This window comes from Carassius auratus, chromosome 37 (genome assembly GCF_003368295.1).
Source record: "Carassius auratus strain Wakin chromosome 37, ASM336829v1, whole genome shotgun sequence".
In the NCBI taxonomy this organism is placed as follows: domain Eukaryota; kingdom Metazoa; phylum Chordata; class Actinopteri; order Cypriniformes; family Cyprinidae; genus Carassius; species Carassius auratus.
Window position 1 is genome coordinate 1,095,517 of NC_039279.1, and position 26,840 is coordinate 1,122,356.

Genomic DNA, 26,840 nt, shown 5'->3' on the forward strand with positions numbered 1-26,840 from the left:
TGTCAGTATATTATACATCTTAACCACTATACTGTACCTAATATAAGACCACTTTAACTCTTTTGTGCTGTTTGTTTGGGGAATACACTCATGCTGTTCGGGCCAAAAAACAAAATGTGATGTTAAAGATTTTTAAAAAACAAATGTATTTTATCAGTTTATTAATGATTTTACTCTACATTTGTGCAGTTTTTTTTTGGAGGATTTAATGTATTTTGTTTACATTAATATAAATAAGTTAAAACATAAAAAAAAAAAAAAAAAAAAAAAAAAAAAAAACACTTTATGAAAGACCCACATTTCTAATTTGAATTCATGGTAATAACATGGCCAGTGTACCACAACATAATGGGAAATAGTTTCCATGTAATTGAAATCAAACACTTATAAAATTAGAAAAATATGAAAGTTCAGCTACAGTAGATTATTACTTAATTACTTATTTGTCAGGTCAACATAAGTATAGATCTTTTAAATTATTATTTTTTTATTTAGATTTATGTATAGAGATTATGATATCATTATTGTAATAATAAAAAAATGACTATTTGTCAAAGTTTAGCAGTTTTTTTGTACTGAAGTATCATTTTGTTTGGGTTGTTTTCATGGGTTCTTCAAAACCACATTAATCTCAGTCTTCACATGATCAGTTAGATATTTGCTGTCTTGTGCTAAGTGAACTGAACTGCTTTATTTCTTTTCTTGAAGCAGATATTACGGCTTCATCTTTTGCACTTTTCTTAATTTCAGCTCGATGCTGTTTGGCAGACCGTACTTGACCAGCTCCTGTTTTATCTGAAACACAGATGGACAAACAGATCAGACATTCCCCATGTTGTCCATTAGCACCACATTTTGTATGAATAGTCATGTTTGTGTCGTACTTGCTGTAAAACGATCTCAATGTTTCCAGTATCTGATAGGTCAGAAAATGAGGAAAGTTTTACTTGAAGTCCAGTGATGTACTCTGAAGGGAAACACACATACACAGACTGCTGAATTCTTTGTTGAATGTGTATATATTGTACATACGTATGTGTTGGTTTCTAGTACAGCCAAACAAAACAAGTTATATGTGGGTGAAATCAGGTTTGACTTGTTTGTGGTGTTGGGACACGTCATAACATAGGTTTGTAAAATACAGTGGCTGAGAGAGCTCGATGCGTTGCAACTTAAGCATATCCAAATAGAAAAAGTGCCAGCAAATTAAGAGAACATATTCATCAGTTTGACAACACATGTGCTGCAAATACTTACAATGTGACAGAATACAGAAAACATTGTAAGTAACACAGACCACAACAGAAATGTTTCAAGAGGTCCCCAACAACCCTTACAAAAATAACCATGGTTTTATTATAGTAACTTTTATTTGCCATATTGTTTACCATTTGTATAACCACAGTATAACCATGGTTAAATTGCGAATACCATGGTTAATTTGTGGTTATCTTGGTTTAACTGTAGTAACTAACTGGACTATGTATACACACACACACACACACATATATATTGATAAACATGTCCTGGCCAGGTTCATCACTTGTTGCTCTCCCCTTAAACATTTCCGTTGTGATCTGTGCATATTAACAGCATATTACTGTATTTGGTTGTGTTGTGAGTATTTGCAGCATGTTTCTGTGTTTGGTTTTCAGTGCATGTGCTGTCAAAATGATGAAGATGTTTTCTTAATTTGTGGTTTTTTTCCACTATTTGAAAAAGGTTTTTTTAGTGCATTGTGCTCTCTCGGCCACCATAGTAAAATAATTTCTGGGTATATCACATTGTGATGAACAAACTGGTGGTAATTTGTAAGTGGTAATGTTACCATTGTTTGACTTTGATCCACCGTCCACCCTGAAGACCCATCGACCGGGAACATCAACATTACTGGAGTTCCTGAGGTTTGAGATAAAGCTGCCATTGATTGATCCAGGAATCACAAAATATTGTGTGGAGCTTATCGTGTCATAACCAGCCTGAAAGTGTGAAAAAACATTATTCATATAAACAGTATATATAGAGAACATGAACTTTTATACAGTAGTGAATAACTTTTTGTTCTCGATACAGAAACAAGTTTCTTTCACCTGCACTGGATGTTCCGTCACAGCAATGTCACCATAATTCATCAGAATAAATGAAACATTACGGCCTGAAATTAAAACCACTTGAAACGATGTTTCCTGAAAGATTAAAAAAGATAATCACTTTAAACTTAGGGATCACTGTTTATGAGCATTGTTAGCTAAATACATATTACACAACTCTCTGGAATGATTCTGATTGGTCAGTCGTGACATTTTGAGGTTCGTCATTCCCTGATAACAACTGTCATCACTATCAACGCTGAATAACTCACCAGTAATCCAGGTATTTGAGGCCAACGCTTTTTTCATATCTCTCATACACACCACCAAACTGTGTCTAGTTTCAGTCATCAGTTACTGCTATTATCTTGTGCATAAGTTATAAACTTCATTTATTGTAAATTGAAACAGGAGGACTTTAGTATTAATAGTAGGCCTGCAGTATTATTATTGAGGTGCTCGGTTTGTTGCCAAAGATTGTCACACACAAATCAATTTAAGGATTTAAGTTTTTAAAATGCTTTCTTATCAAATAACATTTTATTTCCTTGTCTTTATTATTGTGGTGAAAGGGATTGTGATAATTAGTGATGGGACTGTACATTATGCCTTAAATGTTCATCTTTCCTGAACTTTGTATAAGGTTAAAGACGTTTTGTGTGTGTGTGTGTGTGTCTGTGTGTGTGTGCGTGTGTGTGTGTGTGTGTGTGTATGTGTGGAAGCTTTGCATTAAAGAGCTACTAAAATATTTATACTCAAATCAATTTTCCATGACTAATTATTTACTTATGCGGCACATAGTCATGTTATAAGTTCGATAAAGTCAAAAGTGAAAGTGAAAATGTACATAATGAAAACATAAGGTGTTCAATAAAGCACTTTGAAAATGCATTGTGGATTAAGTAAATGCATTCACATTTCAGAAGAATATCAAACTTACTGTACTGGTCAAAGCATAGTAAGCGACTTTATTCCACGTTGCAACAAACACCCAAGAGGCAGTGAAGTTCAGATTTGGGAACTGTGTGTTTATATCCTGAGTGGCACGTGTGAGGACATTTCCACTGGTGTACTGACGATAAGAAACTACACCTCTCTGACGGTTGTCAAGATCAGTCCAGAGACCAGCAATTACATCTTGACTTCTGCTAGCGGGGAATGAGTAGGGAACATATTCATTTGAAGCTTGGTTAAATGTGAGGTATCCATTATTATTCACCTGAAACATGAGAAATATTGTCAAAATCACTGATCACAGATGAGTTTATAAATAAATGACCACACATTTAGACTCAGAATCAAGATGGACTCAAATTCTTACATAAATCTGCTGGTATGTGCGGCCAAAGAACAGAAATGGACTCAACATCTGAATAACTGAAGAGTTTCCATCATCAACAGCAGCATTGTTTGTGTCTCCAGCTGCTGTGCCGAATGGATAAAATATTGCTGGTGCTGCCAAGAGAATAAATAATTTGATTTATGAGGCTCATTTTTGATGATGATGACCTTTGGGGCAGTGGATGTGACAATACATTTTTAAAACACTATAATCTTTAATAAATATAAAGATAATAAAAATATAATATGAAAATACAGAACCTTTACATTATGCCTATCAGTCTCTCTGGTTAAGAAGTATAAGTGATTCTGAATCAGTTCCTCCTGCTTTAGTGTAAATTAAAATGACAACGGATGCACTGGAGAGGCAACGAGACGACAGTCCCCAAAAATGTAATGGTTTTGTATGAAGTGGCCACTTACTGCTCTTTGCGTAAAATCAGGTTGCAGAGTAAGTCCATCCATAAGTGCCATCATAAGGAGGCTTGGTGTTTCTCCCTACAGAGTTTCAATAGCATAGAGGAGAAATTCTCAGAACCATGGTCAGATCTAATGTTGGTGCAGTGGACCCTGGGTTCTTCCCCATGAGTAGGCAGTTTCTGGATTAAAAATGCATTGATGCCCATGACTGGCTCTCAAGTTTCCCAGACCTGAATCCAAATGAGCAGCTATGGGATGTAATGTATCAAAGCATCCATAAGTATCACCACAAACTGTCCAGAAGCTCACTGATGCACCAGGTCTGGAGAACTCCAGGACTACATGCCGTTTCATCAGGAGCAGGCCTAGACATGGTCGGAATGGCATTCAGGTATATGGGGGCCGCACACAATACTGACTTACACTATGAGTTGTTTTGATGAAATTCATGCACATTTATTTCAAGCCCTCAACCGGTTGATGATTTTGGATTCAACTGACCATTGTTACATCATTTTCTATTCAACAAATTACACACACACACACACACACACACACACACACACATATATATATATATATATATATACACTATGTAAAATCACAAACACGTATAAGTAAAATCACAAACACAAGGCATGAGAAACAAACACTCCCCTACTAAATGACACTGATTTTCATGATACATTCTGTCCTAATTTCAGCAGTCAATAGAACTGTAGAAGGTATAGCAGACTACATTTACCTGGAGTGACAGTATGATTATAGTTGCTAATGTTCCTAGTGTCTGAAAAAAAAGAAAAAAGAATATTATCAAATTCAACGATTGCATATGTACAAAAGGCACGCTAATTCTGCAGTATGGAAAAAAAAACAGACAGATTATCTGATCTAACAAACTCATAAATGTAATACTTTACACAAATGCTAAATATGCTTACCTGCACAGTATGCCAAATAGCAGCCTACTGGTCTCACAAACTCATAGACATAATACCCTCCTGGACAGGCTTTCACTTTAATAGGATTCGACTGGAAATAACAGCAGTTATTCAACCAGTGACCGCAGACACTTCGGGTCACCACCCCATCCTCAATTTTTGGGTGTTGACCGTTCAGCCACAGCGGGGCATGAGTTCCACAGCTTAACTGATCGACACATGTGTCGGGCATCTGAACACTCTGACCCCGAATGAAGAGACGGTACCAGCCAACCCAGTTGACATCAGTGTCACACAGTAATTTAGAGGTGTATCGAGCGTAATATGATGATTGTAATTGATTGTCGGTGGCTCTCCGTAAATCATCCAGCACAGTGTAGTTATAGCAGGGATCATAGGGCAGGGCTGTGAAAAAAAGAAACCAATAAACAAATGTAATAATTTAAATTATTATTCAAAAATACCTCCTTGTACATAGGAGTGGAGTCAAAAAATTGTTTATTTTCTCTCTTTCCGTGAGTTTTAAGTTACAGAGCAAACTTTAAAACATCTCTTCATTTAGAACACAAAACAATTGAGAATGCAACCCAACAACCCTACTAACAATTTTGCATGATGGTAATGTTCCCCCTAATATTTCTTTATAATTTTTAATGGATCAAAATTAGCCAAACATACAATCGCAAATCATAAAAAGTTTACAGGCATGAGGGCGGAACAACCTGTAACTCACATGAGATCGACCAATAGTACACCACAACCATCCAATCAGTTCCCAATGGAAAAAAATCAAGTCACTACATTTGATGAAATGCAATCACAACTTCTGTTTCATGCTGACATTAAATTATAAACCATTTATATGATACATAAAAAAAATGTGGCAGAGGTTCTTCTTGGGTTTGTTTAGTTCAAACCACAGATCATATTCTAATAAAAAAAGTCCATAATTACCTGCTAGTGTTGTTGATGCAGATGTTGTTAATGAAGATGCTATTGGTGCAAATGTTGTTGTAGGTGCTGTTGTCAGTGAAGATGTTGTTGTTGCAGATGTTGTTGTTGTCTCGTTTGTGGAATGTGTTGTTATTAAAGGAAATATTGTTTGTGCAGTTGTTGATTGTGCCCTGGCTGTTAGAGATAAAGAGAGATTATTACATTCAGAAAAAAAAAAAACAGAAATGTGTGTATATTAACAAACAAATTAACACTGAAAAGCAATCAGGAACAAAATGCCTTACTGAGTGATAGGACTGATATGAGCACCAGCAGATGTTGCGAAACCAGAGATAGTCTCATGATGATGAAGTCAGGAAAAACCAGAATGTAAGTCAGGAAAAACAGAGACTAAGCCTTTCAAATACAATTTTTGAAGGCAGATTAGCACCACCTGGTGAGAGCAAAGATTGAAAAACATGTAATTTCATGGTGTAATCACTAGATACCTGTATACACTTCATAAAAGCTTGTGTTGTTTTTAGACATGTTATGGATTTGCCAAGTATATTTAGACATTCTCAAGGGCCACTTTAGGTCAAAGGTTTATATATATATATATATATATATATATATATATATATATATATATAAATGTGTTTTTTCAGCAGTCTTATCAATTGTTATGTCGTGACTATGAATTTGTGTGTTCACCCAATCAGTTAGCCTAAAATCTGCAGTTGTGTTATAGAAAATGTTGGAAAAACAGCAGTGATACATAATTCTGTAAGAAAAAAAAAAAAAAAACTCAGAAAACACATGAGTGAACCTTTGCCTCAATTAGTGTTTTCTGCTGGTGTTTAAACCTGTTTAGTGTGTGGTGTATAAAGAATTTAAGAGAAGGTGTTTCCTGTTGTCCTCACAAAAAATATTTGTAATATTTGCGACTGACGGCGCGAACTAACTGCACCTGTTTCTGAATTCACAGTCCTAATTTAAGTAACAAAAAAATAATAATAATAATAAATCACAATAATGACGTTACTGAATGAAATTATAACAAATGTTGTTAGAATGGGAAGGAGGAGGCGGGAAACAGTAAACATTTAAACAAAACTTTAATAAAATAAACCATCACAAAATAGCCCCTCACAGTGACTGCCGCACACAAACAAAACCAAAATACAAAAAGTCCAGAGGCTCGTTCTTCATACGTCGCTTATTACATCCGAGATCAAATGACACATCCTCAGCTGCGTTTACAGTTGGCATTAACATGTGACCTGTATTCGGATGTTGTCCACATACATACTGAAAATACAAGCGTAAACGCCTTTCTGTTCGGACGTTATATGTTATATGATTTGTTCACTTTACTGGGATTCATAAAGCAAAATGACCATAGCTCAAGCTCAGTCACTGTGGCAACTTATGCAGGGAATTGAACCCGGTCTGGAGTAGGCTAACTGTCAGGCTAAGCTTTCACCTGATTTCTTTCCTGCAGAGACCTATACTTGTGCATATAAATGCCTGCTGTCCGTCATTCTCTGTCGGTGGCACTATTTGAGAGAGATTTCTGGGTTTCCATGACGTTAGCACCGACAGAGAAGGCAAATCACTTTCTGAAGTGTCAATGAAAGTAATTCAGAAGTACAACCCAGAGGCCAAGTTAATCTGTCAAACATATGACGGAGAAAGTTGTATGAGTGAGCAGCAAGGGGGTGTGAGGGCCTGTATGAAAGAACAGTGCCTACATGCACTTTTTGTGCACAGTTACTATGGAATTACATTTGGTTCAATAAAAATGAACATAACTTTATAAAACTGAATGTAACTTTTTCAGAAAATAATCAAAAATATGCCATTACAAAAGAAGAAAAACACAATGAAAATGAAAACAATTAACTTAGTTGCACAAATTTAACAGGCTCTTCAAATATGCTTCATTCTTTGTTGATGTTTTTCAAAGTTTCGTTTTTGCTAATCTTGGATTCTGAATGCATTGCCACAGATTTTGCTAATGCTTTGTAGTTTTTCGTTTGGTGTTTTGACACAAACCTCTTGTGGGGGCGGGTTTAACAGTGATCTACTCTGATTGGATAGTGAGCTTTTGATGGACAGGTGCTCTCAAAAAGTTACATTCAGTTTTATAAAGTTTCGTTCATTTTTTTACACTAAATTTAGTGTAGGCACAGAGGACAAAAAATATTGTCATCTTCTCCTGTTGCGTTGTTGTCTCATTTTGTAGTTTTAAATAATGATTTTATATTTATCTGCCGCCATCACGGCTAGAATGCTTTTGTCGTAGTACTGCGGGTTACACCAACAACATGCCCATGGACACTGCAAAATAGCGGTTTGCATGTGTACTGCACGTCAAAGCAAACAACGAAGAAATATAAAGGCTTTAGTGATTTTTTTCTTTGGCGTCTTCAAAAAATAAATAAATAAATAAAACCCTTATCTTCAGTTCAGTTCTCTTCAACTTCTCTTTAAAATAGTTTAATAAACTTAATTTCACCTTAGTATGATTACAATATGTATACTGCTAAAATTCAGTATGTTACTTTTACTTTTCATACCACCAAAATGATTCACTTAAGCTTGGAAGATGATATCCGTCGTATCTTGATAGAATTTAAGGGATCAGTAAGATTTAATTTTAAATAAATGTCATTTTTATTCATCAAGGACATAATAAATATAAATTGACTAATTCAAAAATATACCTTATGGAGCTTAACATTAAAGATAATAATTTTCTTACCTCAGACAGCTTCTTCTAAGCTGCTCTTGTACCGAATGTGGTTTAGTAGGAAGTTTCATTGGTTTTAAATGTGTCCCTCCATTTATAAGGAAACATTACCTGGAATGAAGAAAAAAATGTGAATGACTACATGCCTGGTTACATTTCTTCTAACCACAAATGTTTGTTGAGTAACCAGCACTGCAACAAATGCTTACAGAAGTCAGTATGTCAAAACAGCTGTTTTCACTTTGCTTTTTTATTTAAATTGTGTCAAATATAAATATAAACAAAATATAAATACATAAAATATAAATATAAATAAAAAATAAACTTATGCTATACAATGATTTCTTCCAATTTGTATCCACTTATTAAGATGCTTAAATGTTTCATTAAGATTACATTAGGAGGCCACAAACAGGTGATTCGGGAAAATTTATTTTTTTCAATCATCCATCAAATTATCATCTCTATCATCTCTTGTAGGTTAAAGAGCAGGTCATATATGGTATTTTAAAGTTTCCTAAAATTGTGTTTGAATCCCCTACAACCCCTCTTATTAGAGTAATTGACCATGATTCCAAAATGATTCGTTCAGCTGAGCCAGTTAGCCAGTGCTACCATTGACAAAGCACCTTTACATAAATTAATATAGCTAGTGCTCCAATCCGTTAATATAATGACATAACTACAAAAACACCTATGCAAGCGAATTGTGCCCACAACTAAAGTTTAGCTGCTAAACTGTTGAATGATCCTTCTCTATCAAACTAGCTAAATATGTTTAACACGTGAATTCTAGCTTAATATTCAGTTACATTTCTGGCTGTTAAAAGCCATGGAAATATTTCAATTTTGCTGTCAGAAGTGCATGAGCTTTTGCTTGGCGATTCTACGCTAAACTCCTCAGACTTCATTTAGATCGAGTGCTGCTGCAATGGAATAGGAGCACAACAACAACTCTGACTAAAATATAAATTTTGCTGAAATATATGTTGTTGTACAATTAATGTGACAAAGAATTTTAAACCTACAAGTATATTTGTATGTTAGTACTAAGTGTATGGGGTAATCAAAGCAGCCTTTTAATCAGTCTGTGCTTTTTATTAATATCATTTTTAGTTTAGTAACTAACCTCTGCTTAAAAATTATTATTTTTTTAACCTTTTTTTTGCACATTATATATTCCTACATTTATTTAATCATTGATAGAGAAGGATCACTCAATTCAGAATAAATGTGAAGGCTATAGACATATTTAGTTTATAGTTTTAGTTATTTAGAATTTATAGTTCTGAAGGACTTTGTTTGTTCCTTCTAGATGTGCTACTGAATATTTTCAGCTGAAAACATGATTTAAACAAGTACTCTATAACACTTATACAGACGCAATCACTTTCTCAATAATGCTTTGCAAATGTAATCTAGTGCTACTTCATCTGTACCCGATTTTGACTGAGCAGAAATCTGTAAGAAATCAGATCAGCATCGATCCGTAGGTAAAATAACAGATGAAAACTTGCTATTATTTTCATCACAAAATAAATTTGTACCGAAAAGCAGCATGAGTCCATTCATTTTAATGCTGATGACAATGTTATTAGCTGACAGCTGACTTTACCACCACATCTTAGTGCCTATTTTAGAGTAAATATTTTGTAAACATTTAGTACCTTAAAATACAAAATGTTAATGACCAAAATATGATTAAACTAATATAGTAATATACATTACTATATTATAATACACAGACAGAAGTAGTTTAAGTCTTGTGATGATTTTGGCTCACAATTTACAAAAACCCCACCAATTCACGATATCAACAAAATAGATTACTTTATAAATAATAATAATAATAATAATAATAATAATAATAATTTGTGAATTGTTGGCCTTCTGGAAAGTATGTTCATTTACTGTACTGTTGCTTTAATTAATGTCTCAATTCAGTGTGGCAAGGAGCTGATCAGTTTGTGGCACTGCTGAGGTGGTATGGTAGCCCAGGTTTCTTTGACAGGCCTTCAGCTCATCTGCATTGTTAGGTCTATTGTTTCTCATCTTCCTCTTGACAATATCCCATATATTCTCTCTGGGATTCAGGTCTGGTGCTGTTGGCAGTGTGGGCAGGTGCCAAATCCTGCTGGAAAATGAAATCAGCATCTTCAAAAAGCTGGTCAGCAGAGGGAAGCATGAAGTGCTCTAAAATGTCTTGGTAAATGAGTGCAGTGACTTTGGTTTTCAAAAAAAAACTCAATGGAGCAACCCCAGCAGATGAAAACTTAACACTGGACTTCAAGCAACTTGTGCTATGAGCTTAACCACCCTCCCTCCAGACTCTGGGACCGTGGTTTCCAAATGAAATACAAAAAAAAACTTACTCTCATCTGAAAAGAGGACTTTGGACCACTGGGCAACATTACAGTTCTTAACAAGAGCAATATGACAACTGTAGCCAAATTCCTTGACACGTCTGTGTGTGGTGGCTCTTGATGCCTTGACCCCAGCCACAGTCTATTCCTTGTGAAGTTCACTCAAATTCTTGAATCTATTTTGCTTGACAATCCTTATAAGGCTGCGGTTCTCTTGGTTGATTGTGCATCTTTTTCTTCCACACTTTTTCCTTCAACTCAACTTTCTGTTAACATGCTTGGATACAGCACTCTGTGAACAGCCAGCTTCTTTGGCAATTAATGTTTGTGGCTTACCCTCCTTGTGAAGAGTGTCAATTGCCACATTTCCCACAACAATTGTACCAGGAACTTTTTTCCCTATGAACTATTTTCCCCCCAGACCTGTTGCTTTCTTCGTTTCCACTGTGGTCTAAAGTACCGTGAAGATTAGGCAAATAGTCTGGTGATGTAGGTCTGTGCACATTTCTCAATACAAAGTGGACTTTCCGCATTCGACTTGGGAGTGTGATGTCCGCGACGACCCAAATCCAGTAATTGTGGAGAAAGCAGCATACTTGATAACGTCAGTCAGCTAGCCTTGGCTACTGCAATTTTTCTCACTGTATATTTACAATAAAATGAAATAGGATTTAAAATACCATTATCTCCTTTCGTTTTCATTTAAATATAATAATAGCCACAGAAATCCTTTGGAGCTGATCGTCTCTGGAATCGGCGAAACATTTTTAAATAGGCGCTGTCTTTATAAATAAACCACAGATGTGAGTTTTAAACAACTACATTCTAACCTGAAATACTTTTAAAATGACAGTTTATGAAACAATAACAGCAATATTTTGAAAATTATCCAAATAAATGGTGGTTGAAATCACAATGCTGTGTGAACTCAACCAATCAGGATGTTTAGCTCCCAAGTCCCGTTCCGGAACTTTGAAGAAGTACCACCTCGCGAGCAGGGACTTTCTTAGGGGCATTTTTTTTTTACCTAGAACTTTATTTAGTTCCTGGTTTCTGCGGTGGAAACACACCAAGTACCAGGCCAAAGTCCCTAGTTCCTGGGTAAAGTTCCAGCAGTGGAAACGCCATTAAAGATTGTCTTCCCCATGATTGTGTAGCCTAAGGCTGGGCATACACTGTGCGATTTTCATCCGATTTTGAGCTGAATTCTGACTCGTGTGACTCTTTTTCGGGTCGGGCCGAATTTCAGCATTTTCACACGTCGTTTGTCGTGCAGTGTTCGTGCAGTGTACAAGGGCAAACGAGAGGCGATAAGCCTCTCCCGACCAGCAATCGGTTGGTCGGATGGATTTCTGACATGTCAGAAATTTTGGTCGCCTCTCGTGAGGTATCGCACTATTGAAGCAGGGCTACAAAGCGATTTTCCGCGTTTCCCTCACTGCGCATGCGTGAAACCATAAACGAAACCACCTGACACAGCATTTAGTGTGGACTGAAGTGATGGAGGGATAACTTGTGGAGTTATGGCAAAGAAAAATAAAAATAAAAGAGGGGAAAAAATGCCTGCTTACCTCCAGTTCGCGTTGCAAAATGGATTGACCATATTGGCCACGTCTTCCCAGCCACCTGCGCGTCTAGATACGCCGACGCCTTTTTTTTTTGGACGTTTCAGTACACATAATTGCACTTTGCGAATATCACCAAAGCAGTGCATTTATCCCGGGAAAGCATGTTTATTCTGAAACAGCCACAAACATCCGGGTTCTGAGGGATCCTATGTGTTGATTCGGTTTATTCCTCACGTATAGTGTGAGCAGTCAAATCGCAACTCGGCAATCGGACCGTACAGTAAGCGCACAAAAATCGTGAGCTTTGGCTTTACATCGCATGCCATCTACCCGTACAGTGTGAGTTGGTACCTTGCCAAAATCGCACAGAAATCATATGCCCGCCTTAAGTGAAACAAACTGAGAGACCATTTAGAAGTATATATTTCAGGAATATAGCTCAGAAAATGTTTACAGGTGTTTTGAGTTGATTAGCTGATTGGCATGTCACCATATTCTAATTTGTTGGTGGATTTTTATTAAATCTGATCCAAAATCATCACAATTGAAAGAACCAAAGACTTAAACTACTTAGCCTGTGTGCATTGCATTTATTTAATACACGAGTTTCACAATTTTGAGTTGAATAACTAAAACCTTTCCACACAACATACTAATTAATTTAAAAGCACCTGTATATATATATATATATATATATATATATATATATATATATATATATATATATATATATATACATACATATATATATAGAGAGAGAGAGAGAGAGAGAGAGAGGGAGGGATGGATGGATGGATGGATGGATAGATACACATACACACATGGCTGAGCAATAACTGCCCCACCCCCAGAAATTTTCTGTCTCCCTTGTTACCCTCTGTGTTTGCGTTAACTATTCTAAGCATTCCCTTCTATCATTCTTACCCTTGTCTTGTCGTGGATGTTATTGTTTGCTGGTGTTAGGCCCTGTCTGTGGTGACTATGCTCTGTTTAATAAAGCCTGCACATGGATCTCCTGCTTTGTTGTTACGCCATCAGTAACAATAAATCTATGATTTCATTGCACGATTTTTGGTTCAATCAGACTGAATTCATTCTGATTGATGAATCTGACTGTAATGTATACATGAATGCCAAATAAAGTAATCTAGTTGATGTGTGCGTATATATATTTTTTGACATGCACACAATGCACAAATATAGAGTTTCTCACTGTTTGTACACAATATGCACTCTCCTACACAGTGTCTTTATTTGTTTTTAAAAGCAGAATTAATATTTATCCAGCTATGCCTGCTGCTAAGATTTATCATGCAAACAAAGCCCCTCCCCGCGGCCAAAACAAGTTTCCTGTGGACGATTATCCAAAAACAGGTTTTCCTGCTCTACTTCACAGTTGCCAAGTGAAAGGAGAATTTTATAATGACAGGACACTTGAGCCTTAGTTCCACCCGTCAACTACATTATTTCTGCGTCATTGCATGTACTGTACTTTGTCCTTTCAGTTTTGTGGTTCAATCCGATAGAGTGTTTACATGCACTCTCAATTGTATTAGAAGAGGAATAAACCACCCCCTTCAATCTGATCGAAATTTCATTCTCATCGAGCTCAATCAGATTGATTAAGGTTTTTAAATGAAGGCTTTTCATTCCGATCGAGCCTTCAGTCTGATTACAAACTGATTATTTGGCTGCATGTAAACGTAGCCACAACATAGATTTGCATGAGGAAAAGACAGAAATTTACAGAGACTGAATTACTGAACTGAATTTAAGGATTGGATCCGTCTGATCAGATCTGTGAACAGAATCAATGATTCACTGAAAAGTTCTCACTCAAAAAAACAAAACAAAACAAAAAAGCAACAACAACAACAATTTGTTCACAAATGACTTGACCACACTGATGATATGATAATATCATGTAAGATTTTTAGTCAATCACAATAAACATTTTCATTTATTCACCACACAAAATTATCCAAAGGATCAATTTTATGGAGTTTTGTGTCCTTTTTTTAAAGCTTAAATCTTTTAAAATGAAACCATCTTAGTGAACACTGGTGATGTGTAATCTTTAATCACTGGGATATTTGCTGTAAGACACTTAACAAATAAACCGGTTGTTGCATTGCTGCCTTCTGTTAAACTGCTTATAGTTGAACTCATTTCATGACGGATGAAGCACAAGTTTCCATCACTGTTTCTGGTTTTCTCATGTTTACGACTGAAATAAGAAATAAAGCTGATTTGACATAGTCGAACAATATAATTTTTTATTAAGTTACAAATTTAGATTCCCATTTTAAAAATGCTTAAGTGATTTTACAGACAGAAATAAGGAAGAATCATGCAATAAGATGTAATATGACATTGATGCATTTGGCAGACACTTTTAATCACATAAACTGCATTCAAACTATAGGCTACTGTACAATAAGACAAGTATTTGTATGCTTATAAGATATAGTTCTAATTTAGGTGAATGAGAAAAACAGTTTTACTTACAATAAAGTCTAAGCTTCTGCAGTTGTCAGTTGATATTTGATTGTAAAGAAAAAGGAGGTTCAGTGATGAATACCAATGCACCTCTTCTATGATAATTTTATGTGGTTTTGCGTCCTTTGTAATCCTTTAAATGAAACCACCTTGATGAAAACTGAAGCTATTACATCATCAGTCGTTAGGGACATTTGTTGTCAGATGCTAAACAAACTGGTTTTACTTCTTTTCCTGAAAGAAGATGAAATTACAGCTTTGTCTTTTGCAGTTTTCTTAACTTCAGCTCGATGCTGTTTGGCAGACCGTACTTGACCAGCTCCTGTTTTATCTGAAACACAGATGGACAAACAGATCAAACTTTCCCCATGTGATCTATTTGAACCGTATTCTGTTTAAATATTCATAGTAAGTGTGACGTACTTGCTGTAAAACTATTTCAGTGCTGCCATTCTGTGTCAAGTCCATAAATGAGGAAAGTCTAATACGTAATCCAATGACACGGTCTAGAAGGAAACACACAGGAACACCTAAAATGTTTGTCTGTGTTTTTTTCACACTAACCATATAAACACTGTAAAGGATGATAGGAAATTTATCATAACATTATCTATAAATAAGGCTTTTACTTTTGCTGTATCCTGGTCCACTGTCCACCCTGAAGACCCATCGACCGGGAACTTTAACATTACTGGAGTTCCTGAGGTTTGAGATAAAGCTGCCATTGATTGATCCAGGAATCACAAAGTAGTGTGTGGAGTTTATCGTGTCATAACCAGCCTGAAAGTGTGTAGAACATTATTCATATAAACAGTATATATAGAGAATATTAACTTTTATACAGTAGTGAATAGTAAAATTTTGTTCTCATTACAAAAAACAAGTTTCTTTTACCTGCACTGGATGTCCTGTCACAGCAATGTCACCATAATTCATCAGAATAAATGAAACATTACCACCTGAAATTAAAACCACTTGAAACGATGTTTCCTGCAAAAATCAAAAGATAAACACTTTAAGCTTATTAATATATTGTTGTTTTCTTGGTTGCTGTCTTTATGGTCTACTGTATTCATTTGACCAAGTATTCAGAAAATGAATCATGAACAAAGTGAAAACTGTTATAGTTATGAAGAGCATCAATCTTACTGTGTTGATTAAGTTGAAGTAAGCAACTTTATTCCACGTTGCAACTAAGACCCAAGAAGCAGTGAAGTTCAGATTTGGGAAATGTGTGTTTATATCCTGAGTGGCGCGTGTGAGGACATTTCCGCTGGTGTACTGATGATAAGAAACTACACCTCTCGCACTGTTGTCAAGGTTTGTCCAAAGACCAGCAATTACATCTTGGCTTCCTCTAGCAGGGAATGAGTAGGGAACAAATTGTGATGAAGGTTGGTTGAATGTGAGGTGTCCATTATTATTAACCTACAACATGAGAAATATTGTCCAAATCACTGATCACGGATGAGATTATGAAGCATTTACCACTCACATTTAGACTCGGATGGAACTAAATTCTTACATAAATCTGCTGGTATGTGCGGCCAAAGAATGGAAATGGACTCAACAGTTGAATAACAGAGGAGCTCCCATCATCAGAAGCAGCATTGTTTGTGTCTCCTGCTGCTGAGCCGAATGGGTAGAATATTTCTGGAGCTACCAAAAGAATAAACAAAGGATATGTCTGAATCTCGCTGTCATAGTGGGACTATGATGACCTCTTGTGGTGCATTATGTGTGACAGTAAATATAACATTTTACTCTCCTCTGACCAACATAATCAATCTCATTTCCTCTTTTGGAAAGTCTTAAAAACACTATCATGGTATCCCATTTCCACCCACCACCCTTTTGCTATTGGAGCAAATAGGAATGCAAAAATCATATTTGTTGTAGTTTCCATTCAGCTTAAAAGTTTATCCAACTATAATGAGTTCCACTTCTGAAATCCCTGTAAATGTAAAAAGGGTCTGCCATAATTTGGTGCTACAGATATATATATATATATATATAAGTTTACATTGTACAACGAAACATTCAAGTATTGTCAAGAGACAGTACAATTTTTAATCAATTATCTGCTAAACTACACAACACTAGAGCACATTAGCATCAGGACTATATTTGAACTCAAAGCTACGAACTAAAAGAAAAACACCAGCACAAACAAAATACACATCTACATTTGCTGAATTACATATTTTAAGCATTAATTATTATTATTCATTCAAATGAATTCCTTTAAGACTTCAATGTAAACACCCACTGTTTCGATTTTCTTCAGCATTGGAAATGATCAATATCCCCACCAATATGTACACATTTTTTTTAACCCAACCGTTGGGTTACACATATTGGGTCAATGTGTTGGGTTATCTTTAAATTTGTTGGGTAATTTTTTTTTCGTCGTTGGATTATTTTTAGTCATAACCCAACTGTTGGGTTAAATATGTTTCCCGCTTCACTCCGGTTCAAATGTTAACGGTCCAGTCAGAGACTCAGCGTGCGCATCAGCGGCAGCCTGCCTGATTATGAAGGGTTAATATAATCGTATGATGTATATAACTGTCATAACATTAAGTAATGTGTCTGATACGTTAATTCTTGTTTTTTTACACGTTAAAAAAGGTTTAATTCCCTTTAGTCCGTTTGTTTCCCCCAGATAATCAGATCGATTGTGAATGAATGCTATTCCTGTTTGTTCGCCAGTATTAATACACTAAAGATTAGCTGCAAAAAATGTTTAGACAAGTATTACTTAAAGTTAATAAAATGCTAGAAAAGCCGCACGGACCATTTTTCGTATTGGGCCAGTGAAAGAAGCTGCTCGAGCTGAGCTCACACATCAGTCATGCGACAGACAGCAGACTCCGCGAGAATCCTTTGAGTTAACCTGCAATTTCCTGTTATACAATTCAAAACCCAGACGAAAGAAAAGCGCGCAGTCGTGAGGTAATCCGCTCTTTCAGCGAAAATGTATACCGGCAGTGCCCCAAATTTACATAACGTTACTCCTACAACCAACCTTTAAGAGGGGAGCGTAAAACAGAAGCCATATTCGTCTTAGCGCACCAGCACTAATTAATTGTACTGTAAAAGTGTTTTTTTTTTTTTATTTATTGCATCTATTAGAATACCCTATAATTACAGCAGTTTCTCTTATGAAGCTAGATTGATTGACATGTTTTTTAAATGTGTTGTACTAAATGTGTTTATACTTATGTTTTAGACAATGGACTTTTTCGTGAAGGAAAAAAATGCAACAATAGAATTTCTGCCTGTTAACTGAAACATTTCAAGGTAAGTAATCTATTTAAATTAATGATACATAAGTTTTTGCATTTTACTTAGACCTATGACTTCATAGATGGGAAGGTGCTATACCAACCCATAGTTGGGTTACTCGTTGGGTTATTTTTACCCAACATTTTTTAGTGTGTACAGAACGGATAACACAGATCCTGATGAAAGTCCTACCTGGTCTGTCGTTCACAGGGAAGGCCCAGCGACCTGGAACATTTACGTTAGTTGTGTCCTTGAGGTTTGGGAGGTAGTTGCCATTCGTTGAATAATGAATCCGATAGTAGTCAGTGGAGTTTATGGTGTCATATCCTGCCTGTAAAAACCAATCAAAGGTTGTTTAAATACACAACCAGGATAGAATATCATTTAAATCCTTTAATATTTGTTTTACCTCCACTGATATGGATATCGCAACACAGTCACCATAATTCATCAAAATGAAGTAATAACCACCACCTGAAATCAAAATGACTTGAAAAGTGATAGCCTGAAAAAAAAAGAAAAAACACAAACATACACAACGTCATGATTCATCTGTCTATACAGTCTGAGACCATCTGTGAACGAAAAAGAAGAAAAACTTACCGGTGCTAAGTGAAGATTTAAAACAGTTATATTTGACGTTAAAACAAAGTCCCACGTTGCAACAAAGACCCAAGAAGCATTGAAGTTCATCTGAGGGTAATACTGGTTTATATCCTGAGTGGCACGAGTGAGAACACTTCCATTTGTGTACTCCTGATAGGAGTAAAGGCCTATACTAATGTCATCAAGGTCCGCCCAGAGCGGAGCAATGAAGTCTCTACTTCCAAATGTGGGAAAGATGTTAGGTTGAGCTTCTGGTAAAGCTTGGTTGAATGTAAGGAGTCCGTTATTATTAACCTGAAATAAAATAAATCACTTCAGATACACAAGGAAAGCATGAACTGGCTTACCACATCATTTTCATTCATATTAGACTGGCAATAGAACCGGATCCTCACATATGTGTGGCTGTATGTGCGGCCAAAAAACTTAAATGGAGTGGAGAAGGCAACATATGCAGAGGTTTCAGACCCAGTTTCAAGAACTTGTGTGTCTCCTGCTGCTGAGCCGAATGGGTAGAATATCACCGGTGCTGACGAGAGAGAGAGAGAGAGAGAGCACAAAAAATACAAAATGTTAACAATTCACAAAGATTTATGACTTATGTTTGTCTACATCAAATGCGAATCTGCCTTTAATTAGTAGTGGGGTGTAACTGCAGATGTGACAGTAAAATATTTAATCACTATAAAAATCATCTCTAAGAGTACAATCTATCTTCCCATTCGTACTCTTTGTCTTTAAGTTCACTTGAGTGATTAAGAACATGGTACAGTAAGTCACCTTGGCTCTAATCGTCAGATGACAAACAAGCTTAATCCTATATCCATCTTACACTCATTAAATATGGTAAATGTAAGCTCTAACGCATATGCTTGATGTGCAAGAACAAATAACATCTGTTTTCGCTCATCAAGCACACATTTCAGTTTCAGTTATTATACCTTTCATCAGGGGAATTTCTGGTTTCAAGAGTATGCCATGCAGATATCATCAGGTCTGTGATGTCTAAAGATCAACTTTTTGCAAGTTGCGATCTTATAATTGTGGTGATATTGATATGAATGTATAGACTGTTAATTCAATGGTCATAGTTACCTGTCCATGCTGTTGCTGTTGTAATGCCTATTAAATAAAAATGAACATTCAATTATAAAACAGTTTCTAATGTACATAAAAAAACAAGTCAGTTTATTTATCGGTCGGGTGGGGGAGGGGGGGGTGATGCTGTTTCTGTAGCTAATTTTACATAACGATTACAAAATGTGTGTAATTTTTAATGGGTATAGGCTATTTTTTTCTTTCATTGCTTGAATTTTTTTTACAAAGTCGTTAAGTCATCCCTCACAGTCACACATAAGCTACAGCACAATAACATAAGACTGTCTTTAAATTATAATCATGGAAAAATCATACATTTTCTGTTGTCCTCTTTTTAAAGAACTTCAAAAGTTCCGCTTGACCCATTTTTCAAGCAAAATTTCGAAAGCTTATGAGCAGCTTGTTACATTACAGAGTTCTGATTGGCCATATTGTTTTTTTTTTGTTTTTTTTTGTGAATTATCATAAGTAGAGAATTTTTTCATTTCATTTTGCATTATAAGTTTCACATAATACGCATTATTAATTTCTTTTTTGTCCATTTTTTCAACCACCACCCCAAAAATGTGACCCGATTGTTAAAGAGTAAGAAATATGATCAAACTCAGAAACACACATTTTTATATTTATGTTGTCTTTGCCACATTAAGATCAATCAAGGTCAAAGCCTTACCGAGTGACAGGACTGATATGAACACCAGCAGATGTGGTGAAACTGGAGACAATCTCATGATGACGACGTCAGAGATAAAACCAGAATGTAGGAGTCCTTCTTCTGTAATCAGACAGCGTTAAAGTATAATGCATTATTAAATATAAAGTAAATAAAATAAACCAATGAATGGCTCTCAATGAAAGCTTTAATAGAAATCAGATAATTCATTCACAGCCGTATGAAAACAGCTAATATAAAATATAAAATTATTATTCAATTATCATCAGATCTTTATTTCAAATAGGTGTTTACCTTAAAATGAATTACAGTATACAAATTGTGTACGTTCATATGTTACACTACTCGGTGTAGGCTACTATTGTAAATATGCACCTCAATTACTCACTCGAGGATCTGGTGGATACTGTGATAATACTCTTTGTAACGAATGTTTTTATTTCTTTATTTTTTTAAGAAATTAATATTTTTATTCAGGAAGGACAGATTTAATTGACTAAAATAAAATATAAAACCTAGAATAAAGCTTATGTAGCTTAACAGAAAAAGATCTGACTTACCTCAGACAGCTTCTAACAGACTCTTGCGCCTGCTGTGGGTTAGCAGGAACTTGTCATTGGTTTTAAATGTGTCCCAGACCTGCGTTTAAGAGGAAACATCCGCTGGAATGGGGAAAAAAGAAGTTACACAGAACATTTACACCGTATGATTACAGCATGATATGCCAAGAGCCAAACATTTTTTTGTTGTTGTTGTTGACAGGTAAACTATACTACAACAAATCAAGTCAGTGCAAGTCAGTGTGACTGTGTTAGCTGTTTTAAGATTGAAACTTAAAACAAAACAAAAAAAAATGTCAAACTGCCATAAACTCAGTTACAGGAATAGTTTGTTTCTTCATTAAAAAAAAAAAAAAAAAAAAACAGATTTGGGGGAGAAAAGTAGCATTACATCCAACCTGGTCACATAAAAAAAAAAAAAAAAAAAAAAAAAACACTGGTTCAATTTGTGAACCCTGGAACAATTTTATTATGTAGAAATAGCAAGTAAACACCACTCAGTCAATCGGTTAACATCTTGTGAAGTGAAAAGCTGCATCCATCATGAAGGTGTTTTTAACCTCAAACTGTTGCTTCCGGATAAAATACGAGTCCCCTATCCATAATATTGCTCATTACTCAAGTTACCGAACTGAATAATGGATAACAGAATGATGTAGCTGTATTCATAGGAATAAACTGAGAACAGCAGATGAAAAAACCAAGCATGTAAAGAATGAGGATACAACAGAAACAAACATTAAGTGAATGTACTGTATGTTCTTCCCCGAATGATTATCAAACATTAAATCAACATCAAATCATTTTTTTTTTTAATGTAAAATTTTTTACCATTAAGTTTTATTTCCCTACTGAAAAAAAAACTAACAAACAAAAAATAGAAACCGTCACAGAAATTCTAATGGCTTTCACTACAAATACCATTACAAACCATCAAATATAAAGGGGTCTTATGATGTGATTTCAATTTTTCCTCCGTTTTTGGAGTATTACAAACTCTTGGTGCATAAAGAATTTTAAAGCATTTTCTTCTTAAAGTCCCCTCAAGACAACATTGTAAATTTTTCCCCATGAAAATAATTGATTTGTCTTAAAATGGCTTGAATATAACTGTCTTTGCTACACTACAGTTTTAATATTAATATATTTATCCTTGAACGTTATTGTCATACATTTTCTATACATAGTCATAGTGCCATAGCCTATTTATTTTTGACAGAAATGAAAACAAAGCTACAGTGCAGTATAGCAGTAGTACAGTGCATTCAATGGATTGTACTGTTGTTTGTGAACATTTTTCTGAAAATAACTTTCAATAGAAAAGAACTACATAAAACAGTTTTGAAAGTTGGGAGTTTTGAAAAATTACACGATTTGGTACCTTTCTAAAGCTATGATGATAATGCTATTGTAAATACAGTAAATATGTCCCCAACAGTCCCATTTTCATGCATGTAAAATTCAATATGATGTTTAACCTGATTAAGTTCTGCCTGTATTTAAATACTTTACAGACAGAAAGCAGCAGACAGAATCATGTATATATAGTTTATATATATATATATAGTATATATGATATATTGAATTAATGCATTTAGCAGAAGCTTTTGTTCAAAAGAAACTTACGGTACATTGCATTCAAGTGATATTTTTTCAGTTCATGCATTACCTGGGAACTGAACTTTTTACATTTGTACAGCTACATGAAGGCTGTATCAAAATCAGTGCTGGTTAATACAGAAATGTAGACTGGCTGATGTGGTGTTTAATGAAAACTGGTGTCTTTAAATCTGTACATGATCACTGGGATATTCGCTGAGCACATTTAAGATAGTAACCGGTTTTATTTCTTTTCCTGAAGGAGACCGGTATTATGGATTTATCCTTTGCACTTTTCTTAATTTCAACTCGATGCTGTTTGACAGACCGTACTTGACCATTTCCCGTTTTATCTGAAACACAGATGGACAAACAGACTTTCCAGTAGTCGTTCTCCAATAGCAATATAGACTGAATGTATAAATAGCTGCATGTGTAGCTTACTTGCTGTAAAACTGTATTGGTGTTTGTACTGTTTGTTAGGTCAAGAAATGATTTAATTCTCACTCGAAATCCAATGACTAAAGAGAAAACACACACAAAAAATCTCAGCATTTGTTGAATTATATACCAAACAGATGAATGTGTTTATATGAAATCAAGTGGAAATGTTTACGGGCTCCGTTAGTTGAAGGTACCAAGCATTTAAAAGCCTTTTAGTATAACTCTATTAATGTCCAACTTCTGGTCAAACTACATGTTTTTTTGTTTTTGTTTTCTGCTGTGAAATCAATTTTATAAGATATAAGATAATTGTAAAAGATTAACTTGTATATTGTTAATTATATTTCAATATGAATATTTACTGGACTGAAACAACTTAGGTTTAATTGATTATCCATACACAATTATTTAGAAAAATAATTTTTTAAATGTAACAAAAGTGATCATCAGTTTTTTGAGGAATAATTATTTGTTTCTATATCTCTCAATTATAAATGAATTGCATTGCATTTTATGTTTTGCTCTGCACAAAAACTAAACTAAACATTTAAATATCTTACCAAGACATATTATTGGGAGATTTATAGTGATATTTGTATTCGTTTTATTTAAGTATCTGCTATACATTTATTAAGATCAGACTGATTTACATTGGAAGCTTTCAGAAATTTCTTTAATTTTTGGCCATATAAATATAAGCATCTGCACCAAATTTCATATACTCTGCTTGGGACTAAAACTGAGGAGTATGAGCTTAATATTCTCACAATATCATACAAGCCATTAAAGCCTGATGCATCAAATGACGACATAATCATGTGTACATATATTTTTAGTTTTTGTCTAGGTTTAATAAACTTCTTTTTTTTTTAACTAGACTATTATTTCAAATCAGGATTTACAATGATAATAAGCGTGTTTCTTCAGTCAGTCACAGCATTATTACCTGTCGAGTTTGTGGTTGCTGTTTCTGAAAGGATGAACACAAACACCATTAAACACCTCATGAACTCGAGAAGTGCAATATTCTGCCCTGTGCTTTCTCTTTTGTTGTTTTTATTATTATTATTATTCATGTATATATATATATATATATATATATATATATATATATATATATATATATATATATATATATATATATATATATATATATATATATATATATATATATATATGCATGTACTTTATCAAGAGCAGATTCCTTGTGTGCTTGCACAGACTTGGCGAAAAAGCTCATTCTGATTCTGATTCTTTAGCAAACTTGATTATAGGCAAGGCAAGGCAAGTTTATTTATATAGCACATTTCGTACACAATGGTAATTCAAAGTGCTTTACATAAAAGAAAGTAAAATAATGATGAAGAAAAATAATAAAAAATAAAACAAGCAATTTTAAAACTTTTAAAATGATTAAAACGTTTAAAAACAGTTAGAAAATGATTTTACAAAAAAAAAAAAAAAAAAAAAAATAGAATAAAACAGTGAAAATATAGTGCAATCATTTCGGACATTGCACAGTGCTCATTCAATAAATGCACAGCCAAAAAGATGCGACAGAGTGATATATAGACAGAGTGAGTCATCAACACTTTTGTCTTTTTTCTTGCAAGAGAAAGACTGCAATTTTAAGTGTGCATCTGTAATTTGTCTTTTAGAAGTGAACTACTATATAGATGAGCTTAAAGCTGACTGACATGTACTAAAAGACATAAAATATTATACAAAATATTCAGTGTAATTAAATTTTTAATTTGTTGTAAACATCACACAGTGTTCTATAAAACTGATTAAAGCATTGGTTGTAGAAAACCCCTAATCTAGAGAGCGTTTACCTTTAGAGATGTTGTGTTGTCCACTGTCCACCCTGAAGACCCATCGGCCTGTAACATTAACATTACTGGAGTTCCTGAGGTTTGAGATGAGGCTCCCATCGTTTGATCCAGGAATCACAAAGTAGTCTGTGGAGTTTACTGTGTCATAACCAGCCTGTACAAAATATGTAAAAGCAAATTGAACATTTAGACAGTAAACATACATATACTGTTCTATGGTACTGGATAATAACATTTTCTTCCTAGGAAAGAAACAAGTTTCTTTCACCTGCACTGGATGTTCTGTTACAGCAATGTCACCATAATTAATCAGAATAAATGAAAAATTTCCATCTGAAATTAAAACCACTTGAAAAGATGTTTCCTGAAAATATTGAGAAAAAAAGAAAGAAAAAAGAAAATCTCTTAGAGTTCTATCCTTCATGAAGTGAAAACAGTATATCAGACAGTGAAACAGTATATCATACGTACTGTACTGCTTAAGTTGAAGTAAGCGACTTTATCCCAAGTTGCTACAAAGACCCAAGAAGCGTTGGAAGTCAGATTTGGGAAATGTGTGTTTATATCCTGAGAGGCACGTGTAAGTACATTTCCGTCAGTGTACTGCTGGTATGAAATGACACCTCTCACATTGTTGTTAAGGTTTGTCCAGAGACCTGCAATTATATCTTGGCTTCTATTAGCAGGAAATGAGTAAGGAGTATATAGTGATGAAGGCTTGTCAAATGTGAGATGTCCATTGTTATTAACCTGTAATAAGAGACATCAGTCAAAATTACAAGTTCGACTGATGACAGACCCTTCACTCACATTTAGACTTAGAATTAAGATGGAGTCAAATTCCTACATAAATCTGCTGGTATGTGCGGCCAAAGAACAGAAATGGACTCAACAGCTGAATAACTGAAGAGCTCCCATCATCATCAACAGGATTGCTTTTGTCTCCTACTGTTGAGCCGAACGGGTAGAATATTGCTGGTGCTGCCAAGAGAATAAAAATAATAATAATAAAAAAATAGACTTACGTTTCCATTTCAAGATATGCATCACAATAATTAGCACCAATAGAAAGTGTGGAAAAGACCAAATAATACTGTATTTATGTGTGACAAAAAGCTCTAGAGCTGCATACGTATATCACAAAATAACTAATTGCTGAAAATTGACACTTTTTCTTCTAGCGGGGCAATAATTAAGAAGTTTAAATCAACTGCAGATGGTAACAATCATACTGGAGGAAGATATGCATCTATACAGGCAACACATAAAGTGAGGAGGATGGTTTGAGGAGACATAAACCTCCAAGGATCAGGTGGAGAATTGCAGATCAGAAAGTCTCTAAAACTGCAATGTGATTCTTACCTACTGTACATAACATGAACTTTGTAATAGCGTGTTTCTGACATAAACATATCCTTAATTCAAAATTACCTGGTTTTGCAGTCACTGGAAAAATGGCTGTTAAAGAAAAATATCAAGAGATTAGAAAACACTATATATATATCTTATACAGTATATGGTCTTCACAGCATTATTACCTGTTGAGACTGTGGTGGTTGACGATGTGGGGTTTACTGAGAGAATGAACACAAACACCATTAAATACTTTTTCGTACAGGTTTCTTATTCTGTGGTTACATATTTTGCATTGATTAACTGAAAAGGGAAATTAGGGCAGCACATACTGAGGCAACCAACTGAACCATGCATTGATCCATAGTTATACACCAGTACAAGATTGAATGTGTATATCTGTTAGAAGATTATTTTGCGTTTACTTTTAGGAGTAGACTAGTTGTACTGATACTGGGACACTCACTTGGATTT

The 26,840-nt window shown here is 34.8% G+C and overlaps 1 protein-coding gene across 1 annotated transcript in view; it reads right to left on the reverse strand.

Annotated features, from left to right (window-relative positions):
* Positions 1–301: 301 nt before the first annotated feature.
* Positions 302–26,840, reverse strand: part of LOC113055839 (uncharacterized) — a 33,988-nt gene continuing 7,449 nt past the window's right edge. The window contains exons 9-22 of the mRNA XM_026222204.1: positions 26,552–26,587; positions 26,445–26,471; positions 25,861–25,994; positions 16,060–16,338; positions 15,805–15,900; positions 15,540–15,690; positions 4,793–5,197; positions 4,597–4,638; positions 3,412–3,545; positions 3,031–3,309; positions 2,091–2,186; positions 1,829–1,979; positions 885–967; positions 302–795 (exon numbers count right to left, since the gene is read on the reverse strand). Of these exons, the coding sequence (XP_026077989.1) occupies positions 715–795; positions 885–967; positions 1,829–1,979; positions 2,091–2,186; positions 3,031–3,309; positions 3,412–3,545; positions 4,597–4,638; positions 4,793–5,197; positions 15,540–15,690; positions 15,805–15,900; positions 16,060–16,338; positions 25,861–25,994; positions 26,445–26,471; positions 26,552–26,587 (1,994 nt within the window). The 3' untranslated portion in view covers positions 302–714. The remainder of the gene's footprint in view (positions 796–884; positions 968–1,828; positions 1,980–2,090; positions 2,187–3,030; positions 3,310–3,411; positions 3,546–4,596; positions 4,639–4,792; positions 5,198–15,539; positions 15,691–15,804; positions 15,901–16,059; positions 16,339–25,860; positions 25,995–26,444; positions 26,472–26,551; positions 26,588–26,840) is intronic.